Genomic DNA, 13,835 nt, shown 5'->3' with positions numbered 1-13,835 from the left:
TATCGTATTGTGTTAGATCCTATTAACATCAATGCAAATATTCGAACGAAGTTAAAGTACACTTTATGCATGATCATATATAACATTTATAGAAGCTCACCCATAGTCGAAAAATACAAATCTACAGATATATATTTGGTTCCGAATCCTCTTTTTTTATTCCGCATTCAGACATTATTAATTTTTACTAGAAAACGTTAATATTCTGTTACTTAAAGGAGCGTTAATGTTACATATTTAGGCATATTCAGGCTAAAAATATGATACACTTTTAATTCAAATTTACGTTTAGAGTTGAACAAGAATGGTTAACAGTTAACATTACGTAGGGAAAAGTTATTATTAGTTTACAATATTCAATTTCATTCTTATCAAACAAATATTTAATTTATCATAAGGATTACAGACTAATACAAAAGCAATCTGTATCATCTGTTTCAGAATTCGAAATATGGTTCCTCTAAACGGGACTACGAGCGCGAGAATACTTCTCGATCCACCAGCTATGCTCGGGACCGAGACAATTCACCTGCCGGGGGGTCATTAAATGGTATTTGTTTGCACTACAAGCTGGGCATAAAAAGTATTTATTAATGTACCTAAACTGTTTTTCGTAGATTCACCCAGAGATCGAGAGAGAGAACGTGATCGTGACCGTGAAAGAGAACGTGAACGGGATCGTGATCGATATCAATCTTCAGGATACACAATGAGTAAGCTACGCGATAAGGAGCGGGATCGTGAATACAAAAAAGATAAATATTCAGGTTTGTTCATAAAATGAGTAATTAGTTAAGAACGTCTTGTACAAATCCTTGTTAATTGTGTGCATTTTATTATGTACCTAATTTTACTTACAATTAAACAATTTCAACTGCTCTTCCAGACTCGTCCCGATCCCCCAAAAGAAGTCGCAGCGAACGAGATGTTGATCATCGTACGATACACGATAGGAGATTTAAAATGACGTCTTCGCTTTTGGACAAACGTGGAACATCCGGTGACGACCGTGAACGTGATAGGGAACGCGAACGAATTGAACGAGACAGAGAACGTGAACGTGATCGAGATCGTTTACGTGAAAGGGAACGTGATAGGGGAGGTGGTGGCAATGTGACAACTGGCAATGCTGCTAGCAGTAACAACATCGGAGTGCTTGGCAGTATTTCTGCAACCATTATTGCCGGTGCGCTTAACAGTGGTAATGTTGGCAGCAACATGCTTAACGCCTGTGCGAATATTGCTGTAGGGAATACAAGCGGCAACGTTGGTGGAAGTACCATTTCTGGTAATAGTGTTAATCAAAGTAGTGACCGAGATCGTGTAAATCGTGTTGGAGATTGGAGCGAACATGTAAGCTCATCTGGCAAAAAGTACTATTATAACTGCAAAACAGAAGTTTCACAATGGGAGAAGCCACGCGAATGGATTGAGAAAGAGAGGTAAGGCATGATGGACAAAGCGATATGTAAAAAAGTATGGTTGCTAGAATTGGTATAATACCGGTTTATATTTTTAATTTTTTCGCGGTTTTAGCAGCCGCGTGCTAGGCAAAGACCAGCAGCGGGACTATCGCGAAAAGGAACGGGAGCGGGGAGGAGAGCGAGAGCGTGATGAACGCTATTCATCGGCAATTGTTAATCGTTCGTCCGCTTCTGCATATGGAAAGCATTCCGGCAGCAGTAGTAGCAGTAGTAGTAAAAATAATTCCCGAGGGCGATGGCAGCATCATGAATCTTCACTATCTTCTCATAGAAGGCGAACCTTCGAGGACGAAAACCAGGATATGGATATCAGTCCCGGCGATTCGACGCCTACGTCCGAAGCTAGTTACTCGCATTCGAGTACACCTACTGCTGGTCTAACGCAAATAGGATCCCAGCATTCACAGACAAACCATGGTTTGGCGGGAGGTAATACCAGCACTCATACAACAACGATTGCTGTATCGAGTAGTGGAACATCGTTGTCATCGTCTGTAGTTGCATCGAACAACAATATTAGTAACAACGTCCTTACCGAGGGTGCAAACCATAATCTACCGGCGCATTTGCCAAGAATGTTAACAAATGCTGCGATAAACCAAATCGGATTGACAAACAATACACAGACAGCGTTAACTCAGCAGCCACAACACAATGCTACACCATCATCGAATTCATCGTCATCATCGTCATCTGGCACCAGTATATCATCCCCGTCTATGCACCATACCGCACATAGTTCCGGTACTGTTTCTTCGGTATTGTCGTGTATACAAGCATGCCCAATAGATGGAGGATTACTAAGTTCTAACACTCCGGGGCCACCAGCATTGATAACGGTTAGTGTTTACCTTGTTTGTGTAACATTGCGTGCCACTGTTTACTATTTACTTTTTTTAATGCAGCCTTCACAACAACAAAATGTTTCGCTTTCGTTAACCCAACCGCAGCAGGGCTCTACAATTGTTCAACAAATGCCTCAGGTGCAACAGCAACCGTTACATTCTCAACAGTTAGTTCAATCCTCCATCCAGGTGTCGTCTGCAGGCAGTGGGACATCCCTCAGTGTAACTACGTCTTTAGCAGGATTGCCAAAAATTCTTTCTCAAATAACGGGCAACAAAGCTATTGAACACAACGACCTCAATCCACAGAAAGCTTTACAAACGATTAATAATGCGTTAATGATGCAGTCTCGGCAACATAATCCCGGCAATATGCACGATATGAGTGGGAACAGCTCAACATTGATTAATTTAAGGTAAGCTTTACACAGGTTTATATGTAAATAAATAACAGATAGGCTTTTGTGATACCTTTTGCGACCAAGCTACGATCATGAAAAAGGAAAGCATAGATAGATAGAAAAAGCTGTGGGCACTGAGCACCAATTTCAAAAGCATACATTGTTGCGAGTGCTCCTTTCCGGCGGCTAAGGCAATTCCCTTCCGATTTTGCTAAAATATTTATTAGAAGTGTTTTTACTACTTACTTCATGTATCCTACATGTACATACCATGTATATACCTACATTTATCCATGTAGCATACATGTACATGGTTACTCATTTATTTTCGATTCCATAAACCGCAATCCGTGTGAATTTGAAACAGAACAAAATGCTGTACCAACGAGAGATCAACATGGGAAAGTGGGTTTCAAAAAAACTGTTGGTGTTAAGCTGTTGTTGTTTTGAGCTATTTTATCGTTAACAAAATTGATTGTCGACGAAAAATTGCTACACGTTTAGTATGTTGTCCCTTTGGTGAGGAAATGCAAGAACAATTATGTAACAAACAAATTTTATGCTTAGTTGTTGCATTTGAAAAAGGAGTCAAGTGTTGCCATGATCCATGCGGCAAAACTGAACTTGGAATCAATGTGCCTTTGCAGATAATTTTTAAAAAGCTCTAGTAATATATTTGACGAGATTTGTAAAACATGCTTATATAAGGTTTTACATATGTTTTTGTTAACATGACTATAACAGTTTATAATGTCTTGATCCCATGTTTAATATAAGGCTTGTTGTGAATTGAAAAGAAAATATAGGGAAATTGTACAAAATCATAAGAGATACGATGCAGCAGCTGCAATAGCAAACGAACATTGATTTGATATTGCTCTGGGTTTAGCTAAGAACAGTTAAGAAGATGTTTTAAATTGTATCTACAACAAATTGGGCGCAGTTTACAAGACACCAACACTGATATAACTAATTTCTCTTATTTTTTGCAGAGATCATGCATTGCAATCGCCGCTCTACAATGTGTCTAATTTATCCCATCCTGTCCATTCGACTACTCTTTCCATTGGATCTGGTACTCATATAAATCATAGTACACACCACAATCACTCTGCTAATAGTCACGGTAGTAATCAATCGAATATGATGCACAATATTGGATTAATGGGATGCAGCAGTGGTAATGCAATTCTTACTGGCGATGGACCGCCCACCCCTACGCAGGAGTTAGAATTACCTTTAGTAGATCATAGAAAATGTGAGTAATAAGTTTGGTAATATATACATTTAGCATGTGAATGTTTACAACAATTATCAATTTCATTACTTTTTTTCGCTCGAATTATTTTAACTAATTTATTTGCGCCTTTCATTTCATTTTCCTCAATTTTAGTAGATGGATTGGGTAGTACAATAGTAACGACGACTACGACTAGTTCCGTGAGCAGTCTGCAAAGTGTCATGGCATCGTCTCAAAGCGGTCGATCTCAGGGCCCAAATCTAACGCCTAGCTTAGCAAAATATTTCCGAGCCGATCTTATTTCTCATGTTACTGGATGGCCATCAGAAATATTGGAAAAAACGGTAATTATATCTTTAAAAATAACAACCATGCCTTAGATGGGTGCATTACTGTAGTGCTGTATAATGAAATAACTAATATTAAATTACACTTTTTTTTATTGGGCAGATTCAAAAACTTTCCGAAGAGGCACATATTTTAGGCGATCTACAGTGTAGCAAAGTATCCGCCGAATTGAAATGTGCCAGAAGTTTAGTTAGGATAACCGAAATTACTGCAACGCTGCAGGAGCAAAAGTATGTATTGCATTTGTTTCCTTTTTGTTATTTTCTTATTACATTGCTAAAAGCTTATTTTTAATGCTACTCACTTAGTTCTGTTATTAAGAAAAATAAGTATTTAGCGCAATATTCCGAAATTGTTATATTTCCGGTAAACTTGTATTTAGAACTATAAATTTTATTTGTAACCTTGTGAATTGTTTTTTTTATAATGCTTCATGTTAATATTATATGTTTCCTTTCCATAAAAGGATATTCGTTTCATTAAAAAGTAGTACTCCTAATTTAATACCGCCAACACAAATTAACTAAAAAAATATATATTTTCGTTCGCGACTTCATTCTACGTACGGTGCAAACCTGCGAGTTCAAGATGAAGTATAATAGAATACAATAAAATAACTAGAGCAAGATTTTATCAATAAATGTTCAATTATCGTGCTATCACATACGAAGACACAATTACAGTTACAATTACACATAAACACTTTCTTCTTCTTTTGTGATACTACAATCTCAAGATGTCAAGCCTGTCATTTCTGGCTTTCTTTGCCATCATCTTACCCGTAGCAGGAAATGCAGTTCTGCGTAATTCCGGATGGGATTTGATACACGATCCTGTCTTATAAAATCTGTGAAATATTCTGTTCAACATCACTTAATTGAAGTAAATTGATTTGACTACTAATATACCAGAAATTATGAATTGAACTCTTTATAATGAATGGTTTTAAACTATCTAGTGATAAGCACATGATAAAATGAAGTTGAATTTATGTTGAATTAATCTATACGACTTGAAAGCAATATAAACGAACCTGTAATCTGAATATCAATATAATCTTACTAGCGTTGCATTGTTTCCATGAAATAAATTGCAGAGCTCGTTCGAAATCGTAATCTAGTTCTAAGTAAAGAATTAATTTTAATTCATATCTTTTCATTTCAGAATAATGTATCTACGACAGCAAATCCGTAGACTAGAAGAATCCAAATCGGAAAACTCATTCATGTCATCAGATGATCTATAGCATATTGGTAAAAACATTGAACGCATGTTCAGCCAGTTAGAGGAGTGCAAAAAGCATGAGAAACCGTGTATGCAATTGAAAGATTGTAATTAATTGAAGTAAAATTTTAATCTAAGAAACAATAAGCAGTCAGAAACCATAACAATGAAAACATTCAGCTGATGTGCTTATAAATATACAACAAACTACATTATATATAGGTGTTTTTTATAGAATAACGTTATTGAGCTGTATCGAACCAACAAGAGAAATATGTACCTTAACAGGTATTAGGCTTTGATTAGGCTGCTTGGCATAATAAGCTGTTAGGTCAATCCAGGCATTTCTGGCTTGCAAGAGTCCTGTTTTAAATTTTCTTAAAAAGGCTGGCTCCATAGACTATGTTAGTATAGAGTTGTTAAATGCCGATTAAATATTTCTTTAAAAAGATCGCAAGATCGAGCTCGATTTGCATCGGGCCGACTGGTTGACTCCAGAAAAGCGACCACGTATGTCAGACAACGATCGAAAATGGATTAGAGCAGGGATGAGCAACCTTTTAGAGCTTCGAGCCACATTCAAAATCAAAAACTGGTTGGCGGGCCACATTGCAGGATGTATTGATATAATAATGAATGTAGTAATGCTGCTTTTTCCGAACTTTTTCGGACTAGACGCATTGCTGTATTTTTGAAAAGACTTAGGATTACAAATCTTTTTTTTATTTGTGAGTGTTGTATTGACCGGGTAATTTGCACTTTTAATTCTTAATAACATTTGAAATAAAACTTACTATTGGCCTGAAACTTTGAAGCTAGATTCAGGGCTCCAGGTTGCTCATGCCTGGATTAGAGCATTCTCGATCGTTGCCTAACAGACGTGCTAGCTTTTCTGGTGATCGCATCAATGCCGGATGACGACGTTCTCTCGCGATACTCACTCACGCTAGAAAACCTACTCAGTTCCTGGCACTAAAACGATGCTTATGGTTTGTGAACGGTCTTTTAAAACACAAGAGGTGATTTAGTCTCAATAGAATACCTTTAAAGCTTAACCAACTCACTACCCTGCGTTCCTTCTGAGATCCGTAGTGTTTAGCCGTAGGATCATGAACAGCTGGAACTCCTAGGTGATATGTTGGGATATATCTGATTAACATTTGTGCAGAATTTAAAAAATAATCGATTATAGCTGAAGCAAGAAGCAATCAACTGCCAAATACTCCTCATAATGAATCGTAAACCCACCGCTGGTAAAGTGTGCTTGTGGGTGCTTACAAACGTAAAAGTGGGCGGTCCCTTTACCTACATTTGCTTGCTAACTACTTCATCCAGATAGTTGGAAACAACGATGCTGCGAATGTTGTTGAGGTCCTTATACTTGCATTATCATTATATTACAACCGTTAGTCTTGTTTTTCCGTTTTTTTTGCAAATATCCATGAAAAATGACAAACAACAATTAATTATATATATATATATGTCATATATTCATTATATATGTATATACATATATAATTATCTACATACTGCTTCTACAACTGTTGTAGGTAGTGGCTAGTCTGGTGTTTTGGATAATTAGCGCCTTCGATTATCGTTATCTGCTGAATAGCCAAGCCTTACATGTGTGTGGATTCCAGTCGAGATTTAAACGCAGGCCGGCTGTTGCGTTCGGCCAGTATAAAATAGGGATATCTTAGTGCGTAAGTTTTGAAAAAATACGATCTCTGGCTGGTAAGATTCGGTATTTTGGTCAAGTTATTGGTGTCGGATAGACATTTTTAGTACTACCTTAGTTTCGATATACTCGGAAAAACATTGCTTTTAATTCGACCTTGTGTAGAATTTGCATTTTGAATAAGATTCTACCAATCATACGTATTTTTGCTCGGATTTGTCAAACAAATAGGCATTTATTTTTACACATTACATAATTTGCATTCTATTAATGTTTCCTCATTTATTCTTCATTCCTTTTTCCATTTCGCATTCGGCACGGGATGCCAATTCTCTGCAATCGATGTTGTTTGTCCTACGGAACACGAACAGAAATGTATTACATAACGATACTGCTGTATGACATTTTGAAGTCACTGAATACCTACCAATTGCTTCGAAATGATGTAATGAGAACTATCCGGCAAAGGTTCATCGTTTAGTGGTATTTGTAGTTTCGGTGATGCTTCAGTTTTCCGTAGTTAATAGTGTAGAAAAACACCATTCCACCCACGATAACTTGGAAGAACGGAGCAATACCAGTTCGCTTGGGCTGCACATACTTGTGCTGCCATCTCCAAAAGGTGCGACTGAAAACTCCAGCTACGGCACGCGGATTTTTATCGCGCCGTCCAAACCAAGAGCCCAGCTCGCTAAGTTTTACTTGACCAAACGGAGTGTCAGGCTTTCCATAAAAGCGGGCCGGATCGTAAGGTCCATGGACCTTCGGATTATATTCTGCGGGATAATCACCGATAGCCATGTTGTTCTTTTACCCTCTTCAAAACCTCTGTGTTGTAGCCCTGGAAGCATGATAATTTATTGAATAAGAAGGAAAAACAATCATCATTTTTAACATAAATAATGTTTTTACACGCAAAATATTGTCTATACTAATATCTACACTGACCAAAAGAACTCACTTTTTCACAGAGTTACGGCTTTTCGTAGCACGACGGTCGAAGTTTTTCAGAGAAGCAAGAGGTTGTCAAAGAAGAGCAGGTTTCGAAATGTGGAACATTTTGACATTTTACAGAGAGTTTATACGGTTGAGGTGTTCCACACCCACCATTTTCGATGTGCTGCTGACATTTAGCGACCCATTGCGGTAACCCTTCTTTTTATTGCCAATTATCCACAAACCAATGATTATTTCTTATTTCCTCCAATAAATTCAAAAACTAGTTAATGTACTATTGTACTGCTCTAAATACCCCAAATTTGTTGACAATGTACTGTTTGACATATTAGATTAAACAATTAAATTCCAGCTTGGCCCATATCTGACTACTACATATCTTGTTCGTTGTGACAATTCTTTGGCAATTTATTTGTTCCGAGACGCCTCATCTGCCGTGACTTTATTTGTGTGCGCGCTTTTAACTAAAATTCTGGTTTCGCCAAATTTTTACCCATGTGCGGTTAATTATCGTACAACACTCTAGACAATTTCTTGTCATACTTACAGAAGGATAAGAGCATTTTGTACTTTTTGTTATAATGTCGAAACATAAAGTTTCACTCGAATGGAAAAAGCGCGTCAAAACGGAGTACGTGAAAATTCGACAGAGTAAGCGTCATAAAAAGGTGGATGATGTACGATCAGCGTGGAATCGAAACAGGTAGCACCGATCGGTTGTTATTTGCATTAGCTGTATTGAAATGGAAAATCTAATACATTCATATGTGGTTTACAGGCAAGCGTTACTAGGAATGTTAGTTGCGGAAAATGATACCTGGTTGTCAACAAATGCAACATGGGTCCAATGCGAAGTGGAGCAGCTGCCGCATGTCCATTGCATGAAAAAAGCTGAGGTTATAGATCAGGAGAGCAATCATCAAAATGTACCAATACGGGTAGTTAATGCAGTAACTACGATTCCAACCATGTATACATGGGCCCCGACACAGCAGAATTTTATGGTGGAAGATGAGACCGTCCTCCACAACATACCGTACATGGGCGACGAAGTTCTGGATAAGGATGGATCATTCATTGAAGAGCTAATTAAAAACTACGACGGGAAGGTTCACGGTGATAAAGAAGACAGTATTGATGATGCGATGTTTGTCGAATTAGTGCACACGTTGATGCAGTATACAAATAAGCCTACAACCGGAGATGAACAACCCAGCAGTTCTAAAACATCTACTGGAGACAAATCGCCGATTGTTGTTGTTGCCTTACCCGTCGGTAAAGCGGTTCCTAGGAAAGGAGGAAAGGACAAAGAATTAGAAGAAAAAAATGACCATACGGATATCAAACCGAATGAGGAAACCGTATCTTCCGAGCTAAATGAAACAAGAACACACGGTACAACTATGAAAGCTTTTCCTCCAGCAATAATATTCCAAGCTATCAGTTCGCAATTTCCGGAAAATGGAACAGGAGAAGAACTGAGAGAAAAGTACATCGAACTAACAGAACGCGTAGATCCGGAAAGACCGCCCGAATGTACGCCGAACATCGACGGGCCACGGGCAGAATCTGTGTCGCGAGAACAAACACTTCATTCCTACCATACACTTTTCTGTAGACGTTGCTTTAAGTACGACTGTTTTTTACACCGTAAGTATAATAGTTTATCTACAGAGGTACATCGTATACTAGTGGCGGTTTAACCAATGGGCGGAGTGTGCGGGCATCATCGGTCAGGGATTCTGTGAAATGTTCTACGCATACCCCCGCACCCCAGAATTAGCGCAATGTCCATCAAAGAATCCTCCCTAATACCAGGGTCGAAGCGTGTTACTGGGACCTCTGAAAATGCACCTCACTCCCGGTCAGCTGCTAGAAAATAATTGCCCCTCCCAAGTAATTATTGGCAATTTTTCCACATCTCGTCGCGTATTTCATATTCGCTTGTGCGATTGTCTAAAGTCTCCGCATCCTATCATTTGCATTTCCCTGTAAGTTATGACAATACTTGTATGCCAAGTCCGTGTATGCGTAGTCCGTTGTCAAGGGTGGCCCGGTGGTATATGTGATAAACGGCACCAATTCCACGCAACAGAACCGGGTATCAAATCCCATCTGGACCGTCGACACGTGGCAAAGACTGACTATCCGTCTTCGTTGTTAAAAAAAGATTAATGCACGGCATGATCTTACAGGGTCGTTAACCCAACAATCAAGTTGTATGTGTAAAAAAAGCGCAATACTATATTGACAATCCTGCATTCACAACTGAGCGTGCTGTTTAAGACTTGTTTAAATTTTCATTATTTTTACACACTCCTTTTTTGATGATATAAAGGTCTGCAAGCTTGTCACCCTGGTCCCAATCTTCAAAGACGTCGCTGGCCGGAACTGAAGGCCCCTGGGAAACCATGCAGTGACGCATGTTATTTGTTGCTGGTAAGCTGCCTGGCGCTATCTGCAGCATGCATTTGATCGTAATCATTAATGGCCTCTTTTTCACACATGTTCGCATTTGTAACAGGATGGTATAAAGGAACAGATGTGTTCAGATAATAACAGCAAATCACCTGCGATGTTGGACTCCGGAAATGAGGCATGCTCCGAGGATAGCAACGATAGCAGCCACTACAGCAAAGATGCAACGTTTTTAAAGTCTGCCAAAACGGGAAACAATCTGCTGGAAATATTCGACACTAAAGATACAGAATGGAACGGTTCCGATAAATCATTCTTTCGTACGTTGCAAAAAACCTATCTCAACAACTACTGTGCCATTGCCGAGGCAATGTTGGAGAAAACTTGCCAACAAGTGTATCATTTCGCGCAACAAGAAGCTGCCGGGTTTCTACCAATTGAGCTTAATAAAGACAGTACTCCGCCAAGGAAGAAGAAGAAGAAGCATCGTCTTTGGTCGGTACACTGTCGTAAGATTCAACTGCGCAAAGAGTCCAGTTCGAATCACGTTTACAACTATTCACCATGCGATCATCCGGGACAGTGCGATGCAAATTGTCCTTGTTACAGTGCACAGAACTTTTGTGAAAAATTCTGCAACTGCAGCAGTGACTGCCAAAACCGATTTCCCGGGTGCCGTTGTAAGGCTCAGTGTAATACAAAACAGTGTCCTTGCTATTTAGCTGTCCGCGAGTGCGATCCCGACCTTTGCCAGACGTGCGGAGCAGAGCATTATGAAATTGGCAAAATCACCTGCAAAAACGTGAGCGTACAGAGAGCTTTGCGTAAGTATTTGGAACCGTGGGTTGTAGCAATTTAGGACAGCATAGCTTAAATGTTGTATACGATCGATTTTATATTGCAGATAAACACCTGCTGATGGCACCATCCGATGTGGCGGGATGGGGAATTTTCCTGAAGGAGAGTGCACAGAAAAATGAATTTATTTCGGAATATTGTGGAGAAATAATATCGCAGGATGAAGCAGATCGTCGGGGTAAAGTGTATGATAAATACATGTGCAGTTTCCTTTTTAATCTGAACAATGGTAAGCGCAGAGAAGCACTGTATAAATACACCAAATAACACATTACTTCGCGCTACTTTTTTTTAGATTTCGTTGTCGATGCTACTAGAAAGGGAAACAAGATACGATTTGCCAATCACTCTATCAACCCAAACTGCTACGCTAAAGTTATGATGGTAAACGGCGATCATCGTATTGGCATATTTGCGAAACGCGCTATACAACCTGGGGAGGAACTTTTCTTCGATTACCGTTATGGACCAACGGAACAGCTTAAGTTTGTTGGGATTGAACGCGAAATGGAGTTCCTTTGAGCTTTCATTACGTTACATATGGATACTCAAGTGGTGTCGTATGAGGTAAACTATGATTTTAAAAAAGTTCATAACAATACGTACCGATTCTCAACCCGGGGAACAGATTTCTTTGCGAAGCTCTGCTTGTTGTTACTTAATTAACATTAGTAGACGTCTATATTAACGTCTGACTTATTCAGTTAACGATAATACAGAGCACAGTTCCCCAACCATTAGATATGGTGAGGTCAAGAGCAATAAAGGTTTATATGTTTAATGTTTTTTTTTTATTCTTAGCTTATCTAAATTTTCGCATTGGCTACAGCGGTTAATAATGGTTTTGTTTGGCATTAGTATCCAACAAACAAAAACCATAACCTGTGCCGTATGAAGTAAGGCTGCTATGCAATGTTCTGTGTAAAAAGATTTATGTTAACCCTTTGCACGCGAGACCTTTTTCGCTTGCACGAACCAGCAACTCGAGACGATTTCGGCCAAATTCGGTCAACATATTACAGGTACTTTTAAGGCATATTTATAAACAAACAAGCGTAATACAAGTAATAAAAATTCACTAGTTTATTCATCTAGATACCAAAAACAACAAACATTGATATTGATCACACTCTGTAATTAGTTGTGGTGTGATATTTTGTAAAACAATAGCCAAGGTGCATCCTAGGCTTGTCTGGACACGTGTCACAATAATATGTAACTTCCCGCCTTCCTCCAGGCGTCCTACGGTCAGAACAAACTTTTTAGTCCCTTTTTGCCCCCCCCCCCCCAGTACTAGGTGTAAATTTCTATTCAATCGAATTTCGTCGGAATGCGACGTAGTTGATTGCTCCCGTTGCTGACGATATGAGCCTCTCAATTGTTCGACGAATGTCTTTAGGATTCGCAGATGGCTCAGTGGCTTTTCCCCTTTTTTAGTCTTTTCTTGTTAATATAAAAGGTAGGAATTTATCAGATAAATTTCCATACCCACGAAAAAAAGCTAACGCCACCATTTGAGGGATTTTCGCAGAAAACGATGAGTTGATGCATATTGATCCGCCCGGTCAACACCACCCATATATTTTGTATAGTCCAATACAATATTGGGTTTCGTGATCATTATATCTACACCTCCTCGTATGATTCTCCTGAACGTCGTTATCCCTGTGTTACCCTTTGTAGTCAAACAAGTGACAACCCTCTTGTCCTTCCATCCTAATACTAAAGTGTTCCCCCGTCGGTACGCGACCGTGGACTTTGTCAAAAATTTAGGTTTTTTTATTCCCGTCGGCAATTGTATTCTGTTTGTTAGCATTGTTCCGGTAAGACTACATTTCAATTTTGCAATTTCTTGAGCTAAGAAGTAACTAGTATAGTACCAGTCCGTGTACATATGGTGCCCCTGAGCACGTGGAATTTTCCTCAACAGCATTTGGTACATGTTTATTGGTATTCTGGTGAAACAGGTAAATCAGGTTTGTCCAAAAGCTTTGTGGTGAGTGATCCATAATATGGTAAAATGCAACAAATGTAGCCAGTCATTGAGTCAGCTAAAGTAAAACTCTGATTCCCCACTTCGCCGATTTTTGGGATTGTATGTGATAAACGAAACTCGACCCTTGGATTTGATAGTTGATTCGTCTGCACATATTTGCTCGCCTGGGGTAAAATAATCCAAAAACTTTGAATTGGGGTAATCCAAATAACAGCTTTTACGATGGAGACGCGTTCGTGGATTGGTGGTGTTTATTGGAAGAGTTTCCATATGGAGTGGTACTGTGGTGTTTTAGTCAGCTATAAATTGTACATTTGGCAGCACTTCGTCGTTATCTCCGCAAGGTACCCGTGCTGAATTGGTAGCATCTTTTTATTTTTTACCAG

General features: G+C 39.0%; 3 protein-coding genes across 8 annotated transcripts in view; 2 read left to right on the top strand and 1 right to left on the bottom strand.

Annotated features, from left to right (window-relative positions):
- The window catches only part of LOC125770026 (WW domain-containing adapter protein with coiled-coil homolog), a 30,572-nt gene that overhangs the window by 1,869 nt on the left and 14,868 nt on the right, over nucleotides 1-13,835 (top strand). Inside the window, exons 3-11 of one of the 4 annotated variants that reach the window (XM_049439184.1) lie at nucleotides 442-550; nucleotides 618-767; nucleotides 887-1,442; nucleotides 1,540-2,323; nucleotides 2,390-2,745; nucleotides 3,723-3,988; nucleotides 4,124-4,314; nucleotides 4,421-4,548; nucleotides 5,483-5,748. In XM_049439184.1, coding sequence (XP_049295141.1) covers nucleotides 442-550; nucleotides 618-767; nucleotides 887-1,442; nucleotides 1,540-2,323; nucleotides 2,390-2,745; nucleotides 3,723-3,988; nucleotides 4,124-4,314; nucleotides 4,421-4,548; nucleotides 5,483-5,564 — 2,622 coding nt within the window. In that variant the 3' untranslated portion in view covers nucleotides 5,565-5,748. Of the gene's footprint in view, nucleotides 1-441; nucleotides 551-617; nucleotides 768-886; nucleotides 1,443-1,536; nucleotides 2,324-2,389; nucleotides 2,746-3,722; nucleotides 3,989-4,123; nucleotides 4,315-4,420; nucleotides 4,549-5,482; nucleotides 5,749-13,835 lie in introns of those variants that run through there. The other 3 variants (XM_049439185.1, XM_049439183.1, XM_049439186.1) reach the window with 3 other exon arrangements.
- On the bottom strand, nucleotides 7,422-8,306 carry LOC125770032 (putative ATP synthase subunit f, mitochondrial). 3 transcript variants are annotated; one of them, XR_007419124.1, is made up of 3 exons: nucleotides 8,182-8,303; nucleotides 7,648-8,061; nucleotides 7,422-7,574 (listed from the first exon to the last, which is right to left on the bottom strand). XR_007419124.1 is itself a non-coding variant. In XM_049439200.1 (2 exons), the coding sequence occupies exon 2, from the start codon at nucleotides 8,019-8,021 to the stop codon at nucleotides 7,698-7,700; it is 324 nt and encodes a 107-aa protein (XP_049295157.1). In that variant the 5' UTR covers nucleotides 8,022-8,061; nucleotides 8,182-8,306; the 3' UTR covers nucleotides 7,647-7,697. The 3 variants fall into 3 exon arrangements, 1 of the variants encoding a protein (XP_049295157.1); XR_007419125.1 differs by lacking the exon at nucleotides 8,182-8,303 and adding an exon at nucleotides 8,133-8,150; XM_049439200.1 differs by lacking the exon at nucleotides 7,422-7,574 and having other exon boundaries at nucleotides 7,647-8,061; nucleotides 8,182-8,306.
- On the top strand, nucleotides 8,588-12,247 carry LOC125770027 (histone-lysine N-methyltransferase E(z)). The gene is made up of 6 exons (XM_049439187.1): nucleotides 8,588-8,880; nucleotides 8,956-9,827; nucleotides 10,516-10,616; nucleotides 10,702-11,419; nucleotides 11,500-11,682; nucleotides 11,749-12,247. Exons 1-6 carry the CDS (start codon nucleotides 8,759-8,761, stop codon nucleotides 11,973-11,975), a joined length of 2,223 nt encoding a protein of 740 aa, XP_049295144.1. The 5' UTR covers nucleotides 8,588-8,758; the 3' UTR covers nucleotides 11,976-12,247.

The sequence above is a fragment of the Anopheles funestus genome, chromosome 3RL, assembly GCF_943734845.2.
Source record: "Anopheles funestus chromosome 3RL, idAnoFuneDA-416_04, whole genome shotgun sequence".
Lineage (NCBI taxonomy): Eukaryota > Metazoa > Arthropoda > Insecta > Diptera > Culicidae > Anopheles > Anopheles funestus.
Note: the sequence above shows the minus strand (reverse complement) of the source record. Positions and strands in the feature narration are given on the sequence as shown.